This window comes from Gobius niger (genome assembly GCF_951799975.1).
Source record: "Gobius niger genome assembly, chromosome: 1".
NCBI lineage: Eukaryota > Metazoa > Chordata > Actinopteri > Gobiiformes > Gobiidae > Gobius > Gobius niger.
Window position 1 is genome coordinate 11,456,599 of NC_136852.1, and position 26,669 is coordinate 11,483,267.

The 26,669-nt window shown below is 41.6% G+C and overlaps 1 protein-coding gene across 1 annotated transcript in view; it reads right to left on the reverse strand.

The window, feature by feature from the left end:
* Positions 1 to 9,667: 9,667 nt before the first annotated feature.
* The window catches only part of pid1 (phosphotyrosine interaction domain containing 1), a 262,313-nt gene continuing 245,311 nt past the window's right edge, over positions 9,668 to 26,669 (reverse strand). The window contains exons 3-4 of the mRNA XM_079575149.1: positions 21,672 to 21,818; positions 9,668 to 11,899 (exon numbers count right to left, since the gene is read on the reverse strand). Of these exons, the coding sequence (XP_079431275.1) occupies positions 11,399 to 11,899; positions 21,672 to 21,818 (648 nt within the window). The 3' untranslated portion in view covers positions 9,668 to 11,398. The remainder of the gene's footprint in view (positions 11,900 to 21,671; positions 21,819 to 26,669) is intronic.

Consider the following 26,669-nt stretch of genomic DNA (forward strand, 5'->3'; position numbering starts at 1 on the left):
TGGGGGAAAACTCTGTCAATCATTCATCATTCATTGTTAATTTAATCTTCCTCCGGGATCTGTGCCCCAATCACGATTTATATCCAATAAAAACTCTCCTCACTCTGTTTCTGTGAGTCTTTTTTAGGTTGAATTAATGTTTGTTCAGCCCTGTAGTGATATTGGGCTACACAAAACAACATGATTGTTTGTTTGATTGACTGACTGTTCAACTGGTGAATGTCAGTAGGACTTTCAGGTTAAATAAATGTCAGATGTCGTCTCTTTGCACTCTTATTCATGGTCTGTCGTAAACCTGTTAACGGGAAACCACAATATGGGAGAAACCCTAAAATGGCGTTGCAGCTTTATTTGAACCAATAAATGTAATGGCAATTAGCAAAGTCACGCGTGAGAGCACAAACACGTGTAAAACCTCGCAGTTAAATGAGAACAACCGTGGCCTTTGGGAGTTTATGGGTTAAGCGAATACTAAGAAAAGGGGTATTGATTCAAAGAAGAGGGCAGACACGTGCAGCTTTTGACTCGGTTTCAGCCTGGCTTGTAGCTCACAGGAGGATGAGTTATTGCTTCAATTAGGGAGATAAAGTTAGAAGGTATGGATTATCTGATTATTGCTGATGGTTCATTCTGGAGCCAGGAGGGCAGTTCATCCTCTCTGTGCTGCTGCATTTGCTTCTCTTGGCAATGCTCAATAAACACCATCAACAACATCGACGAGGATTAGCTTCTTTGCTTTGGAAGAAAACAACCGGATTGACACGAGTCAAACAGGCTTTGCACACAGGAGCCAGAGGTCAATGTGTACTTTTGTCTCCGAAGGGAAATTTGTCCTCTGCACAATCCGTCAACACCCCTGAAGCGACCTGTGAGGAGAGGTGGATGTGGGGACCGTTCCTCAGACTTAGAGCCATGGATATTGTGCATGTCTTGGGTTGAAACTAAAGTTCAGGAGGGAATTCAGCCAGACAATGAGAGAACAAACAAATTTCACACAATCCAAACAGCAATCCAACCTTCATGGAGGCGAGAGCACTAACCACTCAGCCACCTAACTCTATATGTGTGTCAACCTTTTGAAGTTTCGTGGCTTTTTGTGCGTAAATCTGCTACAAAAACGCGATCTCAAAATCAGCAGTAATGAAAAATGTCATGAAGTCTTGAAATTAGTGATGATTCAACACTGACATTAAAATAACCACGAATTTAGTGTCTAAACGTTGAGCTACAGTGACACCATGTGGACTAATAGTGTCAGTACAGCACATGTTCTCCAGTTCATCTTTACCCAAATCTAAAAGCTTCTCGACTGGAGTTTACAGCCTGTAGGCCAGAGTAACGCCTCATTTGAAAGCTAAGACCTACAAATTTCAAACTGGAGAAAATGTGCTTGGTTAAGGCGGGGGTCAAGAGGTTAAACCTACACATATTTTAAATAATCTCTCGTCCCTTGATTACCACTACTTCATTACCACTATGCAACATAGAGTGACGAGGAAAAGTGAGTACACCGTTTGGAATTTCTCACATTTCTGCCTTAATTGGTCATAAAAATGTGGTCTGATCTTCACCAAAATCATAAGAATGAGTAAACAGTGTCTGCTTAATTATTATACCAGAAACTTACTACAACCTTAATGTTTCAGGTCTGAGCCTTTATTTTGAAATCCATACCAAAATATAACAATGTATGTATGTTGCTCTTCAACTTCTACAGTTTTCAATGTAGTGACACTAAATTTACACCAGTTACCAATTATTATACTAGCAACTTTCTACAACCTTTACTTTTAAGGTCGGGACCTTTATTTTGAAATGTCTATCAACAAATATCTTTATATAAATTTGACAATGTATGGATAATCTTCAATACCTTCTACATTTTTGACTGTACTGGCACCAAATTCACACTAGTTACCAATTATCACCCTAGCAACTTACTACAAGCTTTATTTTTTGGATCTGGACATTTATTTTGAAATGCATGTCAATATATGAAAACTTGTGAGTATTACTCATTATTAGCTTCTACAATTATGACTGTATTTGCACTAAATCGGCACCAGTTAAAACCTTTGCATTTTATCATATTTTTATTGGCCATAACATGTGGACATTAACAGGAGAGCGTGGAATAAGTAAGTTCACCCCTTAATCTCGCTGAACTGCAGCAGTTTTGTAAAGAGGAATAGTCAAGATTCATCCTGATCATTGTGAGCGTCTAATCTGCAACTGCAGAAAAGCAGTTATTGCTGCAAAAGAAGGATCAGCCAACTATTTAATGCAGGGGTGCACTTACTTATTCCACGCTGTTGTCAATGTGCAGAGGGATAGGGTTTTGTTGTTGGTGAGCTGCTCGATTTCTCCTTGACACATGACGTGTGTTCCTCCCAAAAAATGTAACTTTGAGTTAATATACTGAATCTCAGCTAACTGCAGCAATTCAGGGGGGTGTACTTACTTATTCCTCCCTGTCCTGTAAATGTTTACATGTTATGGACCATCATTTTTGGGTGGTATTAGTTTAAGCAGACACTGTTTACTCATTCTTATGATTTTGAAGAAGATCAGACACATTTAGTGACCAATTTAGCCAGAAATGTGAGAAATTCCAAACTGTGTACTTAGTTTTTCTACCCACTATCCGATATCCAATTATAAAGCCTATTTATTGAGTGCTGTATGACGGTGATGTTCCCTGAAAGTTTTAAAACAAGACCATAAAGAATCTGGATGTTAAAAATTAGGAAAGTCAGGAATTAACAAATCATACAAAACACACCTTTTTTGTTGCCTGTAATTAAAGGTGGGGCCCTTAAAAGTTGTGTTAATTGTGTAGCCTCACTTAGCTCAAATACTTAATGTCACTAAACACACCCAGCAGTTACCACTACCCGAGAGGCTGTCATTTCCTTTTTAATTCACCCTGAACTTACTGAAATTACTATGTTCACAACTGCAGTTTGTTTTAGATTGATTTGGGTTTTCAGCGGCTCCTCGGTCGGTGCATTTGATGACTTCTCCCCACTTAACTGCCCCAGGTGTTTTTGCAGACAAAATACTTCAAAAAAAAAAAAAAAAAAAACATCAGGAGATTGACGCGCATGCCAACATTCCTGCAGGATTACTACTGAGCCTGCCTTTCTCCTCAAACTGTTTTTTGAGCCTTTGTAGACGTCGCAGACATGTCTCACTGTGGTAACAAAAAAAAAGAGTCAGGTTATGAGCTTGGAAAAGTTGACAGCACTTCATCTGTTGTTCGATTCACTGTGATTTCTATGTTCAGAAATGCCTTCACATTTCCCCCCCCCTTGAACCATTGAAAATAGACACTTGAAAAGGTCCAACTGGGACTTTAAGGAGGAATACTCTATGGACAGTATGGCCTAGATCAGGGGTGGAGGGACAATTTTCTGCCTTGTCAAAAGACCGAGGGCCGAACCCCACCTAACTGTCGCCCGAAGTAAAGTATCACTTCCAACAAATGCCAGTTGTACATCATATATGACTTAAGTGGGTGTTTTGCTATGAAATTTAAAGGAATTGACTGTATTTATGAGTACTTTAACCACTTGCCCCCCACCTTAAGCGTATTTTCTACAATTCGGTTTTACCCAAAGCTAAAAGCTTCTGGACTGGAGCTTACAGCCTATAGGCCAAGCCAGTCTAATTTGAAAGCTAAGACCTACAAAACTGATTGTAACCTCATTTTTTTGGGGTCGTGTTTTTGTTGTTGTTGTTGTGCTTTCGTAGCTTTTTCATCTTTTTCCCGTTGCTTTTTTGTCTTCTTGGTTTCACCACATTTTCGTCACGTTTTTTGTTTCTTTATTGTGACATTATTGTTTCGTTTTCATCCTCGTTTTCGTTGCTATATTGACACTTTTTTCAAGCTTTTAGATTTGGGTAAAGCCAAACTGGAGAAAATGTGCTCGGTGCAGCAGGGGTCTTAAGCCTTTGATATCTAATTTGTGTAAAGTTATTGCTTGAAATCATCTTGAGGGCCAGAGCTTCTATGCTGGAGGGCCGGATTTGGCCCTGGGGCCTGACGTTGCCCCTGGCCTAGATCATAGCCTAGATCATAGCCTAGATCTACACAAAGAAAGATAATTAATGTTGTTTCCAGACTCTCCTCGTAATACTGTATATCTATGATTTGCCACAAAAAAGGTCACGTGCTCCGTCTTATGCTTTGTTGGCAGCACACAATGGAGTTGTTTTCGTAAGCTTTAACAATGTCAAAAGATCCAATGTTGCCTTGATTTTCCACCAAGATCGTGTATTGATGAGGGAGAGTGTGAACACTGTGCAAAACCTTCTCCAGCACATCCTGAAGATTCTCAATGGGGTTAAGACCTGGACTCTGGACAATCCATGTAGGACAATGAAGTCTCATGCTCCTGAACAACTCTTTCACAATGTGAGCCTGATGAATCCTGGCATTGTCATCTTGGAATATGAATGTACCACCAGGGAAGAAGAAATCCCTTGATGGAATAAACTGGTCATGCATCCATAAATGTGTTTTGATACGAGTTGCTTCACCAAGACAGTAATCAAATTTGACGTATCATTCTTCTATAGAAATGTCGAAAGCTTTTAGGGAGCTATGGTGAAAAACTACTGTGCAATCTGCTGAATCCATTAAATCCATAAACATTCAACTAGATCACTTGTTCATTTTGTTGTAAACATACCAGATTTGATACCAGATGAGATGATCCAATACGAGACGATTGAACTCGATGAGAGAAAGAAAGTTCACTTTTGTTACCAACATGTTTACAGTACAGCGCTCTGCAGGAGCCGGGCCCCCTGCTCTGGCACAGGGAGCCCAGTGAAAACAAAGCCGCAGAGAGGGCTGACTATAAGCCAGGGTTGGCACGGGGCCCCTCCCCAGCTGGAGCTCAGAGTGTGGGGCCTTGGCGTGTGGACAGGCAGCCTGGTTTGGAGCAGTAACAGTGTGGTATTGTGGGGGATTCCTCAGTGGAGCAGAGCCGTGAGCTGCCTGTGGGGGCCTCCTTCTGGGGCCCCTCACAGCCCCACGCCCCGTTGGACGTGAGTCAGGAAGAGACAAGCGGCCAATGTGTTGTGTGTCAAGCAGCAAGTTACATATTAGCATATTGCCCCAAAGGGAAAATGATTCTCTGCATTTGACCCGACAATTACATTAGCCTAGATTGCTGCTTTCACAGATTGACAAGGGAAACATGACCTGGGAATTGCACCTGGGACCTACTTGAACTTGCTGTGAAACATGTATTCACCTCAGGAGAATACTTTCGCATACAAGCAGGATGTCCATCAACTCCATTAAAGGAATAGGCCACCGTTTTTACATACTGAGATATGTTCTTACCTAACCTTAGTCGAGTTAATAAATCCCCGTCTGGTCTTTGTCCGTGCGCTCTGTCACGCAAACGGAGCACATACGCAGCCTCTCCCACATGTCATATAGCTCCAAAAAAGCTCACGATAGAAGCTACTAAGCTCTTCACGTGTTCCCTATTTAAATAAAGTTACGTGAAGTGTTTTCATGCGAAGTATATTTACACAGAAATGTAGCATGTCGATTTTATAAGCAAATAAAAAGGGGGACTATATTGTGAGGCGTAATGATATGAGGAGCACAGCGTCCGCGCAGTAACTCCTAAAAACTTCCCCCGCTCACTTCCGTCAATAGAAGCTGCGTGACTTGTAGAGAGCCTTTTACAACAAGCAGAAAATATATTTTGGGAAAGTGCTGCGCATTCCTACCTCATGGTCGAGGTCCTGAGTCCTGTGTCGTCGTCCGGGGTGAGTTGCAAATCTGTGAAACATTACTACACTATATACTTTCTGCTTGTTATCACAGCCCGGCACGATGCACGTAAAAGGCATTGTCCACAAGTTATCGACGCTTCTTCAACTGTTCTCTGCTGGCTCTCTACAAGTCACGCAGCTTCTATTGACAGAAGTGAGCGGGGGAAGTCTTTAGGAGTTACTGCGCTGATGCTGTGCTCCTGTATCATTACGCCTCACAATATAGTACCCCTTTTTATTTGCTTATAAAATCGACATGTTACATTTCTGTGTAAATATACTTCGCATGAAAACACTTCACGTAACTTTATTCAAATAGGGAACATGTGGAAGAGCTTGGTAGCTTCTATCGTGAGCTTTTTTGGAGCTATATGACATGTGGGAGAGGCTGCGTATGTGCTCCGTTTGCGTGACAGAGCGCACGGACAAAGACCAGACGGGTATATATTAACTTGTCTAAGGCTAGGTAAGAACATATCTCAGTATGTAAAAACGGTGGCCTATTCCTTGAAAGTGATCGTCTGGGAGTCTAAATGTTTTACAAACTTTAGAAATTGTGCATTTTAATATTAAGTAAGTAACATTATATATAAAAATTTTTTGTCGCTCATTCCCGGATCTCAGCAACAAATCAGAATCCAGTATCCTCCCGCATTGACCAATGAGATGAGCTTTTCCTGCGAAGCGGCTTTTCAGGTCCAATCAGGAGGAGCTTGATCCTCATTTTGTAAACTAAGAAGGACTTTCTGGTTAAAGAGAGGGAGGAATTTGATTGTTTACTTTCAAATTTCAATCTCTCCTCGCTTTGCAAACTTACAGACCATCACTTTAAGTGGACTGTCTCCTGATCGCTTAACTTTGGCAGAACCTTACTGAAAACCGATCAATTTAGGCCAAATAACCACATCCTGAATGGTTGAAACTTTATTATTTTGTAATAATGTAATAAAAAGGAGCCTATATATTGTTGCTATGGGTAAAGACAAAAACACCTTTATTCAGTGCACCTTACAGTGGGTCAAATCGTCTTCCTGCCACAAGAGGGCGCCAGTGCACTCTTTTCCACGTGCTCAGAACAGCAGCATCCATTTTGCTTTCCGTACAGTAGAAGCAGAGGCCCCTTGTATCTCCTCACTGATGTGGTCCTTTTGAAGCGTTGCGGTGAAGCGAACAGCACAACAGCAAGAAAAACACAGTAAAAGTTCTGACAACTGTGAGGAATGCTGGGAATTAAGTTTGACTTGGTGCCACCAGTGAAAGAGTGGAAAAGGGCTGTTTTCGTGGGGCATGTGTGACCGCACGTAAACCAGTGAGTCACTTCAAACATACTCCCACTACATTGGTATTTATGACCCAGTGGAAAAGCAGGAATATGAGAGATTTGTTACAGTTTCTGGCCTATACAAACATGTTTGTTATGTCGGTTTTCGGTTCATATAAAACTGAAACTTTCTACAAATACTGTGTTATACTCAATATAACTGACTTTTAGTTAATCTTGGCAAACTGGTATTATTGAGTGTGTATGCACTTGAACTTAAAGGTCCTTCACCTGCTTTATTTTTTATTTTTTTATTACGCACAATGACGAGGAAGCCACTAAATACAAATGTTAGTTATTGTACTAACTCATTATGTTTCCAAAGAAATGTTAATTTTGACAACATATTTTAATTTAGTCTTAGAAAATGTATTTCAATTTTAGTCGAGATAAAATTGCAAGTCAATTTAAATTTAGTCTTAAATAGACTAAATTAAAGACAAATTTAGTCGACTTTGCATTTATAATATTAATTATAATCATATTTAATCAAGGTCCTGCTTCATGGAGCTTCTCCCACATGAATAAAGCTCAGAGCTGCTCCTTTGGCAGTGATTGTAAATGATATGAGGCTCTTTCAGACTGTCAATAGAAGTTCGAATGATTTTAGGCTCTCTTTTTCATTTTTATTCATTTTTTATTTTAGTCAACTAAAATATCTGGACATTTAAGTTACTTACGGGTCGCTTTTCAGGGTCATAGTCACAGAAATGCCACAAAACTAGTTTGCAAGTTCAAGAAATTTAAACAATTGCTTTATAATTAGAGGCACAGTGTTTCTTCCCTGAAATGTCTGACTTCTATTGTTCAAATTGGTTAAGCAAATTGATTATATGTGTGATTATATGTGTGTCAGTCTGTTTTTAATGCAGGCTAGCTGATACCGTAGAACTGTGCTAGCCTTGCACTAGCCTAGCGCCACGAAACTCTTCAAATATAAGAACAGCATGAATCACACAAAAAAAAATCACCAGAAATCAACAACACTCTGGATAACTAGGAAATGAGGCCCTATGTCAAAAATCCTGAAATATCCCTTTAAGCTATGACTACAGTATGAAAGCCAGTGGTTGTGAAACGGAAATGACCCCAAAGGTTTGCTGTACTGCGAGTACTCAAGTGTATTGTTAAACTATTACATAAACATTGGTAAAGTAAAAAGAATAACATAGACAGACAGACCACACCGTTGTTCGGTCTCGGTAGATACTTTATATGCAATTGTTCTTGATCTTTGCAAACACTGTATAGAAAACACTTAAGGTAACATTTTTGAACATTTAAAGCGCGTCCAAGCTTTCCGACAGACAAGACACAGTAATATACAGCTTTATAAAAACTCATCTCTGGCCTGTCCATGCACACCCCTCACTCATCATCACCCACACACACAATCGTCTCCATACACACGGACGCCACTAGTCTTATTTCACAGTAGGCTTCATAACACTGCTTCTGTATCGTACTATGGTTCTCAACATAAGTTCTATCATTTCTTATAACTATTCATTTCTATACTGTACTTGGAAAGTGATTACATCTGGATTTGTATATAAGCTTATCAAGCGAGATTTAAATATGTCTTTGCGTACTACTCTGTACCGTACACTAGTTCAATATCATACTGTATGTCTCATCTATTTCTAAGTAATCTGGAGCCCAGCGAATGGACAGTACCAAAACAGTGGACCAAATGAGAATCAACCGTGCATCGGCCATGTGAGGCTGGAAGGCAACAAGAAGCATAAAATATAAGATTAGAAAAAAGGAAAGAGTAGGATTTAAGGTCTTGAATGGGTAAACCTAGACAAAAAGACCAATTGGTTTTACAGAACATTTGAGTACCTAGACATTAGCCAGTGGCCTTTAGCATTTGTAGTTTCCACATACTAATAGTGAACGGATAGTACGATTACTGTTAAAAACCCCACTGTACATTGCCCTACATTTTATCTGATGTGTGACTCTTGAGGACCGACCTGGAGGGAATGTTTTTCTAAGTGACGGAGGCAGACGTAACAGGATGATTTAGACTTTTTGAACCATGTGCTAAACCTGCTCGAAGGATATACTGTGATCCCTACCCCGGGGGCTGTCTCGGGCGCAGCTGTTCGGGCTCCGAGTTACCTGGTTTTAATCCTCCCAATATCGTTGTCACAAAGGTTCAAGTCCCTGTACCTGATTTTAGGGAGTTAAGTGAGTTGAAATGGTCAGTTGTGAGACTCACTCTAATAACACATTCCTAACTCCTCAATGTCTCTAAAAATACACTGCAGCCTCTTTTTTTTCACAAACATCAGCAAACATAATGTTCCTCAAGGGGCAACATGGAATTCACTATAGGTCAAAAAAAGTTAAAATAGAATGAAAACAGAAAACATTGACTAGCAAGTGTGTCTAAACGTTATCCATTGAGGGCGGCATATTGAAGTGTGGAGGGCCACAGATTGGTGGTCAAGAGTTAAGCTGAGTTTTAAACCCTTGTTCGACACCTTTATTTAGGAACCTTAAAACCAGCTAGTTCCCACAATAAAAAAGTGAGTGTGCGATGTCCTAAATGTGTAGAATTATGAAACTTGTAGTAAAATGTACCATCTCTGGCAATGTAGTGCCAATTCAACAAGAAGCCTCAGGGCCACCATATACTGGTTTGAGGGCCGCATTTGCCCCCCGGGCTGCACTTTGGGCACCACTGAGCCATGCATGTCTAAAAATGTACGATGGGATGTACTTTTCTGAAGTGAAACATCCGAATTCAAAGTTTCTTTCAGGTGAAATGTTGTCAACTAAAAAAATAACCCAGTCCAGGTGACGACTTTTTAAAACGATTTTGCTATTATAAAACACACCTGGACGTTTGAGAACTTACACATATGAATATTATACAGCATTTCTGATCAGCAACATGAATTTAAAATGGCTTCAAAATATGAGTTAGCAAACAGGACTGCTGGAGCCCCACAAGGTTTAGTTTTGGTCCACTGCTGTACTGTCTATGGCCACAATGATCACAGTACTGTCTGGTCAAGTTAGAAGGAAATTAAGTGGTGTGTGGAGCTCTTGTTTGATGCTCCTTGATCAGTACCTGCTGTCTCCCAAAGCTTTGCTATTATAACAAGAGTATAGTGCATTCAACTGCTGGACTCTTCTGTTGCCTTGGCCCGCTAAGATTTTCTATCAAGCACTGTCGCTGCGATAGCCCTGCCTCGCACGTTGCCACTTCTGTACTTTCCTTCCAAAGTTGAAAAGAATTTATAACGTGGCAGTATGGTCACAGTACCATGAGTTTTGTACGCCTTGGATACAAGTCTCCCAGACCAAACATACTCATCAGTCAGTCACACGCAGCACTCGTGTGTACATTCATATACACAATCCGTGCAGAAGGAAGCTACCACACATACAAGTAACACAAGTACTTGGCCGCATGTATAGGATGAGACCAGGGTTTTAGACAGAAAGTAATATGAGAGGAAAGTGAGGCACATAATCTGGCAGGCTGCAAAAACACAGCCCTGATTTGGTATACTAAGAACAGAAGATGAATGACTGAGAAATGCAGACAAAATGTTAAATATTTTTTGTTTAGCACCTTTTTCCAGCCAGGTGCCTCACGCTCTCTGTTCATGATGTATTGGACAGAGACACACACTTGGTACGAACAACAAGTACCATTTTGGGTGATACCATAGTGATGATATGGATAGTGCTTGTAGCTTTTCTTTCACTTCTGCAATCACCATTATCAAGGTCAAAGGCATTGTAACAGAGATCCATACATTTAATTGAGAACTGATGTGCTCCAGCGTTTTAGGAACTCTGGAGATGGAACCCACAATAAGACAGTCTTATTTGTGCAAGGTCCCCATATGGCAAGAATAGCATATGGATCCAAGAGCTTAAGTCTAAACAGGAACGACTTTTGTAGTAGTTCCATAAATGAAAAAAGCTTAAGAACCACAAAGTGTGCCTATTCAAGGAGTATGGACAGGAGACAGGAAATGGCAATGTCTAGTCAATCTCTGGAGGTGCTGAAGATGTCCTCATGGGTCTTTGAGGGCCTCTTTGATTCAGAGTGGCAGCACTATGCTATCCATGTATCTAAATGTCACTTCAACCTTCCCTTTGTTTCAGAGCTACTTCATTAACCTGGGCACGTGGTTCACAGGGTCAGCTGATGTTTGTTCCAAATGAAATAGAAAGAGAGAGACTAGAGGAGAATGAGAGAGCTGTCCATCCTTGCGTCAGGACTGGGATGAGGAGTTGTGTTCAGTCCGTTCAGCCGTCGTCTGGAGTGGTGTCTTCAGGAGTGGACGAGTCTTCGGCGAAGTCGTCCAACGAGCCACTCTTGTGAATGCGCCCTTCGCTGCGCATGCTGTGGAAGGTCTTGCGGAAAGCCTCCATCATGGAATGGGCCAGTCTTTTGGCCTCCAACTTGTTTTCACACTCAACAGCGTGGCAGTCCATCTGGAAGGACAGGTCGTCATTGATTTCTCGGTAGATCCATGCAAATACATTGGGCCTGACACTGTGGTCAGCCGTGCAGTAGGCAATCCGCGCAACTTGGTACGTGTCCATGTTTAGTGAGGCCTCTCCGTGCTCATCCACGTGATGGAGACGCACTTGGAAGGGTCGGATCTCCAGCACAGCGCTGCCGTTGGGACATGTCCCCTGTTGCTGAGCCAGGGCCCTGTGCTCCACGAGGCCCACCACTGCCGTTTCTGTGCAGCCTGACAAGAAATGACTCCCAGAGATGGTAACTTTCCCCAGGTATGTCACCTGCAACACAATGAAACAAGCAATTAAGGCATGAGTTCAACAACTACAAGCAGAAAACACAACAAGTTGTGTATGTTATGTATTTCCTATTTGGGGAAATCTCTATTGACAGTTTGAAAACACATTTTACCACCAAAGGGTGAATCATGCCAAAGTTACATAGACCATGAAGAAGCCCATTAAGGTCAAATGCACCTCCTCAACTTGCCCACAAATACCAATAAGTGGCACAAATCCGCAAGGTCTTTTAATTTCCGTTATTATAGAGAAATGAAACAAGACCGTAGATCTCACACAGACTCCTGGCAGCGGTCACATTTCCTGTTTTTTCTTCGTCACATGACCTGTCTGCTTCTCTTCTGTTTGACTTTGTTTAGTCTGACGCTGAAATTCTCTGTGGCCTCTTCTGCCACAATGTAAATGTGATCTTAGAGGAGCGAGAACAATTGTCCAGTCACTCACTACCCACTGGCCTCACAGATGGATTGCTTCGTTTTTTTTTATTCCAGGCAAAGTCAAGAGTGAGAACCGATCAAAGGAATATTTGATCACCTAAATTAGACATACAGTCCATAATGCTTCTCTCTATGCAACAAGAATGAAACGTGTTTTCTCCATTTATCAGGACAAGCCTAGTGGTGGTCCAGTTAAGAGTCCGATAAAAAAAAAAAAAATCATCTCACACTTTGTTGGTTAAAAAAGTGCCACATCTGACAGCACAACAACTGAAATGAAATATCCAGTAGTTTCACTGCCTGATCCTATGAGCAAGTTAAAATAATCCCCTCCCATTCCTTTTGCTGTGCAGCTGTTTCAATAAAGAGAAAACAAACACACTGCACGGTTCAAGTGGCAGTAGTAAAGCCATGACGTGGCCTGAGTTGAAATTACATTACACAAATCTTAATACCTTAAATATACTCTCCATATTCCAAATAAATGTTTCTATGTAAACTAATATTACAACTAATATGTTCTTCACTTTCCATGGGAATATGTGGCATTAAGCCTGTCATTTGTGGAACCAAACAGTACTAATTTGTGGTCCTTCAGGAAACCCTGTGTGACAAGCAGCTGTAGTGAAGCAGCTGTCTCCTCTGCCTGCTTTTCATTAGCGCTGACCGCGGGGTGGGACGCTCGGCCTGAGCACCAGATACATCATTGAGCCCAGTGCCACGGCCTCACACCATCTCCTGGCGCAGCGGTTTGACGGTCGACCACACTGACACCCGCTCGCTGCCAAAAGTCACTCAGACAACCAGCAAATCCCCAGTGCGCTCTGGGAAACAAACGTCGACAATGAGCTGTTTGTAAGTTGGACACAAAAGCAAAAAGATTACAGGGTAATTCTTCTGCTATTTTGGTATTCAATTCCTTGTCTGAATTGTATTGTCTTGTTTGATTGCTCGTTTCCCAGAAAAGAAAGGCCATAAACGTCACGGAGTTTAAATCGTAAAAATACATTTGTAGTGTATTGTTGTGTGCATTATTGGACGTTTTTCTGCCATAAAATGTAAATAATAACAATACTAAACAATGGGCAACAATGTTAGGTACTACTTTACCAGATCCCACAGGCAGGAAGATTGAAAAGTTTACTTTGCCATTTCCTACGTGAGAGACTCTTGACGGACCCTCGAGAGACAAGAATGTGGACACCAAGGGGAACTTTCAAATCAGTCGCAAATGTTTAGAAGTTGAAGGTAAGTTATTTTGACGTGAGCTCGGCTTGTAATCCAGATGTGCCGAGATGAGAACAGGCCGCAGGGAGGAATGAGTTAAAAACATGAAAGTGTGAGATGAGAAAAAAAGACACATCTTAATCAACCCCCATAAAACACACTTATCTTCAGGCTTTGAGAAGTGAGGAATTCAGATTGTGGTATGCCGTCTGCAATTCTGCCGCAAATATAATCAAACATTGTGTATGATGCGTTAATCAAGCTTTTTCAATAACTTTTGGCCTTGTTATTTAATTCATTTATGGTATAAAATTTGGCCTCACAAAACTCAAACAATTTAAAATGGAAGAGTGAAAGAAAACAACACCCTATGCATGTTTTAGACAAGGACATAACATTACGGTAAGATGATTTGCCGTGGCAGAGGCCCTTTAAGGAGAATTAACAGTTTTAAGTCAAAAACGGTGTGCATAAAAATGTGAAGGCTTAAGACCACCGTGTGCATATTGGACTGAGTGACGGAGCAGAAAAATGACTCCCTCAGACTCTCCAAGCAAAGCTGTGCAGATGTGGGCCTTGTGGAGCGCATGAATCAATCCAACTGTGGCGTTTGTGTGTCGCGGGGCTGTAGTGATTGAGCTTTTGGTTACGAGCGTTGAGTGCATGCAGCCCTCTCAGACCAGCTCACATCTGCCGTCCGGACCTCTGGCAGTGTGAGCTCACCGCTCCTCCTGGCTCTGGGTCGTCCGAAAGGCAGCTAAAATCATTCCAGAGTCCCCCCGCTTTGTTTCAACTTTCCATGTGTCTTCCTGCTCGCAATCCTTTGGCTTCATTCCCCACTATTTTTATCATGTCCTGGGCCTTGCACGTCCTCAATCGTGTTGGGAGGGATGTCTGCGAGTTTTACACTTTCAGGAAAGTTAAATACTGAGTTGTATACTTTTATTGTAGAAAAAGTGTCCAAGTTGTGATCTGTGCTTGATAGAATGAAGGAGGTTTTGCCAAGAAGAACAGACAACAACTTCGAAAGCTTTTTCAGCAAACTAACACAACTGAAGGTTTATGCCAACATGTTACTCTAATCTTTCTCTGGAACTTTTGTTGTTGCAATTTTCTTTGCAATTATTCTTTTTACAGGGCCCAAATGTAACAGGGGATTTCCACTGCAGCTCACATCAAGCGGGGTGAATGAAAGATGAGCAAAACAAGTAAGACTCTCACACAGACTAAAGGAGCCTCAGTAAACATGTTTAAATCAAAATGCGCTCTATACAAAAGCACAGAAAAAGAAACACAGTTGGACACAGAGAGCGGGCGGAGCGTGCCTAAGCATTTGCATGTGTGCTAAACATGTGGCCACTATTAGGGCTCTGAGTTTCTGAGGATATATCGTCCTTCTATGCTGTTCTCAGGATGCGCTGAGGGCGGCTTTGAAGTCAGAAGCTCAGAACAAGAGGGTCACGACTTTAGATAAAGCCTTTCGATATAAAAAATAAAGGTCACACAAGATAAACTGTCGTGTAAGCACCAAAAGGAAAAGCAGACATTACATTTTTTTTACTGATCATCAAATAAAAGTGCCAACACAGCGCCATGACTTTGGGAAGTGAGACAAAATATTACAGTTCCTGATAAAAAATTCCCTTCTTTCACTTCTTAATCTGATAATTCACACTGAGAAGTATTAAGTGGACATATAATGCATAAAAGAAAAAGAATACGTCGAAACTGTGTGAACAACTGTAGGTAAGCTTATTTTGCATGATGTTTCCTTTGTAAACAACTATATTTTTACGTATTATTAAAGCATTCAGCAAATATTCACTATCTGAAGCTGAAGAACAACTGTATACTGCCCTTCATTGCTTTAAGAGTTAACCGATGTGTGCAGAGAGTTACAGCTGTCTTTGCTGGAGTCACAGCTGGATTGTCTATCAGCAGAAAGAAGGAAGTGTCTGCGGGACTTCAATGAGGAAAAACTGTCCCGGAGGAGACAAGAATGTTTTTTGAAGGAGGCAGATTGGTCCCTTTGGATGAAGCCTGGGAACAGAGTCTTACGCCAAAGCACAAACCGTCACTGACACTTACTGCTCCATGTTCCGTAGTGTCAGCATTAGTCCATTATTATGGACAAAACAAACAGGTGGCAGCAACACACATCATCTCCCAATCTGTGATTTAGGACTAATCACTGTTTGTCTTTCAAATCTGCGCAAACAAGAAACATTCCTAACTTTTTGCATAATGTCCCTGTTGATTTGGCAGATTTGGTACATGGAGAAGCCGCTATGGGACAGACCATGCCTTTATCTGATTGGTTAATCCGCCTGTACATCTCACCCTTCAGAACTTGCAGAGATAACACCAGGTTCCAGATAACTACTGTAGAGAAAAGAAAAAGCTTAAGATGCACATATAGGGGGCTGGTTCAAATCTGTGGCACTTTCAAAGCTGGTACTGGTGTTAAAAGTCAAGAATTCCAGCTAATCCCTGTATCACTGTGACTAAGGTCTTTCAGTAAAGCGTTTCTCTGTCTCTGTCATAACTGCAGGTTATCCCAGCTCCTCCCTGTGCAGGCCCCTGCGTCTGGATCCCCAACATGACTGGAAATCCACTGACTGGAATGCTGCATTCCTGAGGAGGCTGTTAACATTCCTCTCAACATATTGAATCAGCAGAGTACAGCTGGCTGCATAGACGGATGAGTTGTGTTTCAGTGCGCCGTGTTTGCTTGTTTATTCTGTATGCGGGCGGTGTGTACGTGTCCCTGAATGTTCTGCTCGGACAGGAGCAGCTCAGTGTGGATGAAAGACGCCTTCACTATAACGTCTACAGAGGCTGGCGACGGCACACGCTGACGCACAACTTCACTGGTGTTTGTGGCTACACTATAACATACAATCAAAGCACAACTGCACTTTTAATGGTCGAAATAAGCAGATAACAGAGATTGTAATCATTTAGGCTGCATCCTTTCCAAACATCTTCATATCTTGTCTGCATGAGGACAAAACGTTTTAATCTTTTTCAGGCAATGAAATAAAACAACAATAATCCTGTTGTTAAGACCTTTGTTAGTTATTCATATTTAACTTGTCTTCTCTTAAAGTGGACACATCACACAAAATTAAAGCTGCAGTAAAACTTCAAAAAGTATGTGCACTTTATCAGCAATGTCTGTGTTCATTTGCATCCCCTTGTGTAGTTGAGTTAAAACATAATTACTCAAACGTGAAATTGACTCCAGGTCTGTTTTTGACAAGTGAACAACGTTAAAACGTGGTTAAAAAAATAGAAATTTCTCCAGACAGCTACCGTTGCTGTAACTTTTACAACTCCATGTTCCTAAATTGACTTGACTTCAAAATGGAGTGAGGTTTATTGATCAAAATTGTACCAAATGCACCGCGCATCTGAGTCTGATCTTGAACATGATCCTCCCGAGTGGTGCAGTGCAAATAGCTCTTTCAAAAAGAGCCAACTCGCTCTGGCCGGTTGGCGAATCCGAGAGATCAGATGTCCTGAGGGGCACAGCAAAGACAGCCGCATGGTTCAACACGCAAACTGACTGTCAACACCGCATCACTCAACTGTCAAACAGATTCATACTTAACCTGCTCCAAGACACGCACTGGTCGACTGGAGGCCAATGACAAGTGATGTCTTGACTAACACAAAAACAACTCGCTGATGTCAGTGTTGAGACAAAGCATGTAGTGTAAATGTCATCACTGCTTGTTCTGATCTGTGACACAAACATGTGAGGGGCAGACAACAGGCTACAGCAGGCACAAAGGGACAAAAAGCCGTCACTCGCCTGGTCTGTGCTGCATGTCAATAGCTCTTTTGAGAATATGGGTAGGCAACGTCAGGCCCGCAGGCCAAATCCGGCCCTCCAGCACAGAACCTCTGGCCCTCAAGATGATTTTAAGAAACATTATTATGCAAATAAGAGACCAAATTCCTTTTACAGTACTCTAACAATGCAAGATGTAGTGTCAGTATTTTAAAAATGCCCAGGCAGAACACTTGGTCCAACAGTATGTAACGTAAAACAGTGACTCTCAACTGGTGGCTCGGGACCCAAAAGTGGGTCGCGGAACCTTTTTCAGTGGGTCGTGAGTCCATAGGAAGCTTTTTTCAATATTTTCCATCTGAAACTGCATGGAGTTTCAGATTTAGAGCCATATCTACTGCTTGTTCAATAAAAACGTGTGTGGGAAAACACAATATTGTGTACGATATATGACAAATGAAGGTTTTATTTGGGTTATTTGGGCCTGTCATCCGAGGGCAACGTTGGTCCCGACTTGGGAACCACTGTTGTAGAACTCTGGCATTTGCAGAAAAAAGTTCTTTACTTTAGGCTACAATGTTGAGGTTCGGCCCTCCCTGGCTTAAGACTTTGCTGCATCATATGAGAAAAGATATTTGCCAACTTCAGCTCTCAAATATTATGCAGGGACGTCACGATTCAGAATTTTTGAGTCTGGGGAAAAATATTGTGATTTCACAATAGTTCACGATTAGCGAAATTAAGAAACAAATTACAGAGAATATATTATGTAAAAAGAAGACATTCCTTCTCTGATCTGTTGTGCCATTAAATTCACTATAATATTCCTATATAAATGAACCAAAATCTAAGATTTGACACGTTTTTTCAGCCATTACTGGTGATTGGCACCATTTGGCATAAATACACCGTGGCTCATGAGACATGCCAGCGGTTTACTGTGGGTCATACAATTCTTATGATTAATACCGTCAGCTTTTATAACTGTGGTAATTGTAAAACCAGTTAATCTTGACATATTTTGAGACTAAGGATGTCCGTTGCAACACATTATGTTCCATTAAATTTAAACAAAACTGTAAAAAACATAAAAACTCTGGACCAAAACAGGCATAAAATGGAACTAAATTATGTCAGTAACTGAACTTTTGCACTTTCTCAAGTTTTCTCAAAACATTTTTGATTTATGACATGAGCAAACAATGTGTAAATCTCGGTCACACAGAAGTCCTCAGTGATTTAGCGATTGTGGCTTTTTGGGATATGGAGATTGCTTCACTTAATTTAGCAATAACGATAATATTGTGCAGCTCTACTTAGAATTCAAAACAACTTATTAGAAGAGATTTCTATCGCTGGGGTTTGGAGACGGTCTCCGAGCCAAGCCCTGAACAATCTGATCATTGTTATGAGGCACGCCTGGGGAGCGGAGGAGGCAGAGAAGAGACACGTTTTCTCAATGGATGCAAGAGTGGAGTGCTTTGACAGCCGCAGGCCGGCCAGGGCAATGAGAGGTGGCCTTTCATCCTCGCTAGCTGTTAGCTTTGGCAGTGGGACAGCAGCCCTCAGCCAGCCTTCCTGCCCGCCTGCCTGAAAACCGGGAGCCCGACTGGGGGGGCTGAGGAGCGGTAAAAGGAAGAGCGATATATGGAAGATGCCGAGAGCATAATAAATGGTTTTGTTTTTTTGCATATTGAAGCGAAAGGAGGGAGCGTGGCAGCGAGTACAAAGGCGCTCTGTTTCCGCGGTGTCTTCTTTCCCTGAAACCCGAGGCAGGAATGAAAACAGTGGCATTTTGAAGCGTAAAAAGCCGCGGGCTTCGCGGAGCAGGTGGGCAGACAGACACACAGACGGGCAGGTAGTGACTCAGACAGGAAGTTACACAAGCCGACCGGAGCGGGCGCATGTGCGTGTGAGGAGCCGCTGGACACATGAGCTGATGTCTCTCTTTTCAGGAGGACGGTTTTCCAGCAAATAATTGTAGTGGTTTCCATGGCGACGACAACGGTCAGTGCATGAGCGGGACTGGAAAAAGACGAGTGCACTGTGAGTGGAAAGACTCACGCACCTCACAGCGAGCGGTGGCAAAGTCCAGTTTGGAGTCATTCTGTCTTCCCATCCACACCGTCTACGTCTCGAGAAGTAGGGCTTCTGTTTCATGTAACAATCGCAATTTAATTTTATCATTAAAAAAATTAGCATAGCTTGAAGTTCAGGTTTTATTTTAACCTGATCTATTATGTTGCTACCCTTTCAAGGGGGGCAAGGGGGGGTGTAGAAATAAGAACTACATGTATATTAACTGCTTAAAACTATAAAATAACATAGCTGTGGTATTGCCAATGCACTGATACACTTCATGTAATTTTTAGTCCTAGATTTGGCAACGTGGGCTCCTTTCTGAATGCACAAACAGCTTGAGAGCCAAAACTAAATAATGCAAAGTTAAAGAACTTACATTGTGTAAAATATCTTTATAATTGTGAGGACATACATGCTACATTATTAATCAAATAAACCTTTGATTTGACAAAGTCGGCCACAAATCTGGGATGGAGATAAAGCATGTTTATGAATTATAAAATCCTTCATAGATCCAATGTTGCATTAATTTTACACAAAGATCTTGCATTGATGATGGGAGAGTGTGCCCACTGTGCAAGGCCTTCTACAGCAAAGTCGAAAGTCGACTCTCAATGGGATTCAGATCTGGACTCTGTGGCCAAGACCTGACCAACTGCAGCAACCCCAGATCAGTTAGTTAAATCCAGGTGGCAGTGTAAAATGTTGTGCACCAGGAGGCATTTTAAGCCAAAAGTGTGATTGCAAAAGACGGGGGAAAATAGAAAATACTGTATAATAGGATTAAATAACAATAGAGGATTTAGCTGTTGTGACGGCAGCTTGAACACAATGGTCCCATGATCAGAGAACATTCTGTTAGTATTATACAACCATTCATTTATGTCTTCATCATCGGGCTAAAAACGATTCAAGCTGCAGTTGCAGTTCATTCCTCATCAGGTAAACAATAACATGTGAGTTTGGCTGACAATATTGTGATAAAATGGGCTGTGTGTGTACAGTCCTGTCCAACATACAGAACATTAGGTTTGTTCATAAACCATTTGTTCTTTGATGCAGAAAGACACTCTGGCCTCAGTCGGCTCCTTCAGACCACAATGTTTTGTGCCACATTTTATCTGTGATTCACTGTTTCAATTTCTTTGTACTTTTACCAGCAACGAGCTCTGGGACCAAGCGTTCCTAGACTGTTTCTTGACCATTCTTTAAACATTTCCCCCAGTTTTTAGACCATGCCAGCTTTTTGAAATGACTTGTTACATGAGGATTTTCAATGCTTTCCGCTGGTAAAATTGTCTTTTGTATTTAGTGAAAAGCTACATCACCTTTATGGAGCTTTTCTGTTTCTTGTTTTGGGTATTTTTAGACATTTTGTTTCTTTCTCTCTTGCTTCTGTTGTTACCGCTGCAATTAGTCCTACATCCCTCTGGGGAATGTATGCAGCTGTATGTGCTTCAGCCGTGTAATTTTCTTTGATGAAGATGCCATTTTGACACTTTTCCACTCGGAATAAATGATTATTTTCCAAATCCTTATCTGTAAATATGACCCTCATGTTGCACTGTGTTGTATCACTGTGAAATGTAATTGTGTATTACATCGATTATGGGGCACTTTGTTCTGTACTGCCTGGATACAATTGTGTCGTTGTTAAAACCTGAAAGTCCACATTTTTAAAGCCCATAATCCAACGAAATCAGTGTGTTTATCAGGCCGTGCTGAAGCTGTAAACCACGCCGTAACCGAAACTGACAGTTTTCTAGTAAGTTATTCCTACTGTGGCCAGCAGGAGGAGCCAGGAAGATTTAATTGTTCCTATTTAATTCACACAGAAACATTTAAAAAAAGATCAAACGGGAAATATCAATGCTGAGGCACTCAAAATGGTGTTTTAAATTGTATTTTTAAGCCTCATATGATATGTCCACATTAAGTTATTAATCCTGAGCACCATTGACTTAACGTCAGTCGAGTGATCCAAACTATTGCAAAGTATTCAGTCAGTTCATTTAAAAATTCCTTCGCGAAGCCCCAGATTGCTATTTGTTGTTATGACGAACAATAGTATTAGCAAAGCGGTCACCGTGGCCGGCTCGACCCTGCATTGTTTGACTCCCCCAGCAAACGTACCAGATTAAAAGCTTGGGTGTTAAGTTGCGCATGTGAAATCTTTCATTGCTGTTGTGGATTACAGTTCATGTGACTGTACCTTGTATCCAGCGTGGCTGCGGCTCTTGGCGACCGGCGTGGTGGAGCACAGCTCGATGGCCTCGGGTTCGTGAAAGATCACTGTGGGCAAAGGCTCCTTCCTCAACGTCAACACATTCAGCTTGGTCTTGAGCATAGTCTGAAAGTGCTAATGAAGAGAGAAAACAAACACAAAGGAGAGCTGTCAGCACGGACCTAGTTTTTCAATCGGGATTTCGAGTTCAAAAGCAATGTGCAACATTTCTTTCTAGTCGTACCCTTCAGTATAATGGAAAAAGCTGACAAATAAAAATGTAAAATATTTACTAGTTGGCTAATGGCTCTATCGCTAGCTGAAATCTGCGTATAAACTAAAGTCATGATACGCTGCTCCCTGCATTAGCTGTTATTGTAAAAAGCTAAGTTTTAAAATTTGTCGACAGAAATGGAGATGGTGTGCGGAGTTTATTTTACGCCGTGAGGAATGTGCAGGCGAGGTGTAGAGGCTGGATCAGAACAGGGGAGAGTGGATGAGGGCGCGAGATTTAGGAAAAAAAGCTTTTATTGCGACTTTTCAGGCGAGTAATTGCAATTGTGGATCGATTCAAGTGATATTCAAGAGCATCTGCAATATTAGACTTTTATTTTTCCATTTCTATGAGAGGTGATGCATTCAAGTTTGGTGTTTTTCTGGTTCAGGCTTGGTTTACACCCAGTTACATAATAGTTTTAGACACGGTTTATCCCCAATTTGATTTTGATCTCGGCCTGATGGTGTAAAGCCCCAAGAGACAGCAAAATTGTTGTTTTCGGATATTATTGTACAACCTTAAACCAAAAACAGCCTTGAGAAAAGATTTTTTCCCCCGGCATTATACAAAGTAATGTCATAATTTCCATTGAAGCACGGGCCAACTCAAAGAGAGATACAGTTTTGGAACAGATGTTGATACAGGTCATTATTTTGTAGTGATTGGAGTTCTTCACAGACTTGCCACATTCATCTTATGGCTGAAAGTGCGTTCATTTGACCAAAATTGCGAATATTGTCACCACTTTTGGACGCATTTATGAGACAGTTATTTGACCTTAGTTCATATGTGCTGAGAGAGAAGACGCTGAAATGTGTGATAGTTTTTGTTTCATGGGGATACATCCAACCATAAACCAAGTTGAAAACAGTTACCACAAAAAAAGGTCTTAGCTGCACCAACTCTATTTTCATTTACAGGTTGTTTAGAAAGTTGTGACGTCATGTGAAGGCAACCTCTTACTTTGCAACCATTTGTGATTTATATCCAATACATTATATTTGGCCTGTAGGAGATTTCAAGCGGGACAGCACCGGGTGAAAGGAAAGACATTCAGCAAATTGTCGGAGTCTGAACTCACGACGTTGAGGACAGAACAGTACTATCCAAATGCAGTTTCGCTGGAGTTGCGACCCCAGAGTGGACCGTAGCTCTGCTCCTCTGGACTGAACGGGGAACATATGCTGGAGCTGGCTACGACATCGCACTTTCGCTGCTGGAATTTCTGGCCTTTCTCAACCGCAGCCCAGACAAAACACGACTAATGAAATCACGACTTTGATAGATGAGACAGAAGGGCCTGGTTACGAGGCTGATTTTTTTTAATGGAATAAGCCTCGATAGTGAAGTGTGTTTTGATTTTAGCCAGTCATTGTTGAGGGAAAATTCGACTACTTTTCCCCTGTCAAGGAAAGGCTTTTTGAGGGATTTTTCCGAGCTGACTAAACTTACGGTATTTATACAGTTTGGGGGTTCGTGTAATTGAAAAATGCGAGAAATGCGATGTTTACATTCTCTCCTGGGTTTTGTAGCCGAGCTTTAGCCTTGGGATGTTTCTCTTCGCGATCTCATGTGGAAGCTCATCAAGGTCGGAGAATTTACATTTAGGAGGGCCAAGTCCACAGTCGGGGAGTGAGATTAGCAATAAAGATCATTCATACTTCATGGTTACGGAGCACGGCTGTGTGATATGAGACAATGCAGCCCTAGAAAGAGGCAAGCTGTAAAGATTCAGTCAAAAATAAAGAAAAAGATGAGCCGATGACTAAATGAAATTGTCTGTTTGATTGTTATACCACATATTTAAATGTTCCGATACAAACAACTTAACTTTCACCAAAAATGACTCATGTATCGAAAAAGTGTTTTGCGTTAAGTTGACGTTGTGCAGGTTGTTTGTGCAGCAGCTGGTCAACATTTATAGCCGGTGAAAGCCGTAAACTCTGCCAATGAAGGTCCACATCAATCTTGCGCTGGTTTGTGAGAGAAGCCAGGGAGAGAGTCTGCTCAGTCAACTTCAGGAAACGGCATTTTGTACCTATTACCTGCAGCGCGGCCGCAAATTTGGGAGGACATCATTGTTACTCTAGGAAGTATTGGTAAGATGTTTAACTCTCATTTGGGCTATTTCTCACTGAATGGCAGAAAGGCCCAAGAATCAGTGGATATAAGCACATTATAGTTCACACAAATATATAAAGACTGGATGAAGTGGATATGAAGTCACCAGTGAACGTGGATGAAAGTGTCAAGCCTTTAAATTTAGTGGATAAAGGGTCCCAGGCCATTTCTCTCTCAGTGCTGGGGGAAACCTATCTGCAAATTTGTATTTCTAAGGTGGTCCGCCTTGCTTTACTTCACCATCTCCCAAAGCTGCAAACACGAGCCTAAGGGACAGTTTATGCTCAACTACTTCTGACTTTCAGGACTTGACCAAAATGCGTAAGTCTACTTTAACACTCACTTAGTAAAAAAGTGTAAACTACAATAGTTATTCAGTCTTACTAACCTGAACCTGACTGGGCGAGGGATATTAGAAGTTCAGAAATGATGCTCGGTTTTCCACAGAATTTCGCAAGGTGCCTTCCTGTCACGAGAATAACTTTCATAACAAAAGTGAAGTGTCTGGAAAGAGGAAGATAAGGCCAGAAGAGCTGGAGCTGGAGATGAAGGAGACAGAAACGTCCAAATGGAGTTGTGAAAGTAAAGCCACATGTGTGTAAACGCTCGCTGACCTCGGCGTCAGCACTTTACTGCTTCCTGACAGCGGCTCACATTCCTGTGGCTGGCCCCGCTCCGGACTCCTCACCCCCCACAAGGAGCAAAGCCAGCAGCCCTAATGCTGCACGTCGTCTATTCATAATATTTTCACTGAATTACAACTATTTTTTAGACTTCCCCATTCCCAGAAAGCCTCCAAAACAAGTGCCTCTTGTTCTGAAATCTATTTCCAGCATTGACTTGACGCCGATGGACTTTCTGGTCACCACTGGAGCAGTATCAGCACTAACGTAGCGTCTTGTCTGCGCCCAGGATTGAAACCAAACAATGGCAGCACTCAGGAGAAAAGCCGCAAATCTCTGAATAATGGCCCTTTTTAGGATTTCAGATTATGAAAACAAAGTCTTGCGCTGAGATTGACAGTCACGCAATTACACAAGTGATCAGAAGTATTTTCAGAGCGCCACAATTATCAAAGTGTTCCCACAAAGGCTATGTAAATGTTGAATTAACTTGACTTTCACCGAGAAATCCGCCCAAACTTTAAGTAACTCCTCAGAATCCGAGGCTCAGGCATTAATCCTGTGAAAATAAATAGATCATACATTTCACAGGTATAAGCCACATTGTATTGAAAAATCTGCCTTAGAAAATAAGAGGAGTAACTGGTGACTAGGGCCAGACCAATAGGGATTTTTGGGGGGTTGGCAATGCCGATAGCCGGTATACAGGCCAATATTTTAAGTAATATCATTTGATGTACCATTATTTATTTTTAAATCTCTCAAATCGAATATAGTTAAACATTTACTGTTATAGTAAAAGTTCCAACCATCAAAATATATAGAAATATAATATCTAATAGAGGTCACCTGATGTTCATGTAGGTACTTCAGAGGGAGCTTGTCGAAAATCAGTAGATTAAAAAAAAGAAACGGCAAGTCTCCATCTCTTATGGTTCTGCAATCCGCATTATAAACGCAAAAGTCTACAACATAAAATAGGTGTACAAACTTATGACCGATTTTCACCGTGATGTTTCTCCGCCCGAGGCCTAGAAAGTTGTGGGAGGGCTCATTTTAAAGTTCTGGCTGAGCTCTTCACAATGGGAAGTCGCTTTCACTTTCCATTTCAGATATCAGCCTTTATATCGGCCCTATTGGCCGGTCCCAATTTCTGATGACCCAATGAAGCAACGTAAAATGGGCCCATAGTTTCCCCCATTAACACAAAATATTGGGAGACCTCTCGGAGACCATGCTGAGACTCTGCTGAAATCGAACCTGGAGACTTGCTTTATTGCCAGGGGATGTATTGGAGATATCTCCATGACCAGCAGCGACTGTAGCCTCCCACTGGTCTCTTACTAGTCTCTTACTAGTCTCCAACTAGTCTCTTACTAGTCCCCAACGAGTCTCCAGGCCGATGAGGCAGGCCCTTAGTATGTGAACAATCAGGCCGAGTTGCAAAGACGTTGTGGAGACTGCCAGGAGAAAACCGGAACAATATTTCATTTTTGGCAAATTGCCTAACTCTTAATATTAAAACTACAATAATCCTGACTGGTAATAGCCATGACAGTGGTAATAGCCTCTTATGTTGGTCACAAATGTCATCAGAAACGTGTATTTTAGCCCATAAAACGCTATGAAACATACTGGGGTGCACATAAAGAAGTGGCGTGAGTGAGAACAGATCAGTTGCATCTTCAGTTCAGTCAATGGGACACATGTTGTGCCTCTGACTCCTGCGGTCATGGCTGTAACAGAACACAGATGCTGATCTCCTCTGATGGACCCCGAGGAGCTGTCCACAGGAAGCTCTCTCTCAGGTCACAGTCACTACCATCACGGCAAGACTCATACCGAAAACTGCGGTATTCGGCAACAGTACATTCCATCAGATTAAAACTAAACACCTAGAGCTACTTTTTTCCCCGTCAAAAATCTACCACTAAATTTGACCATACATTTTTGTTTTAGGGAATA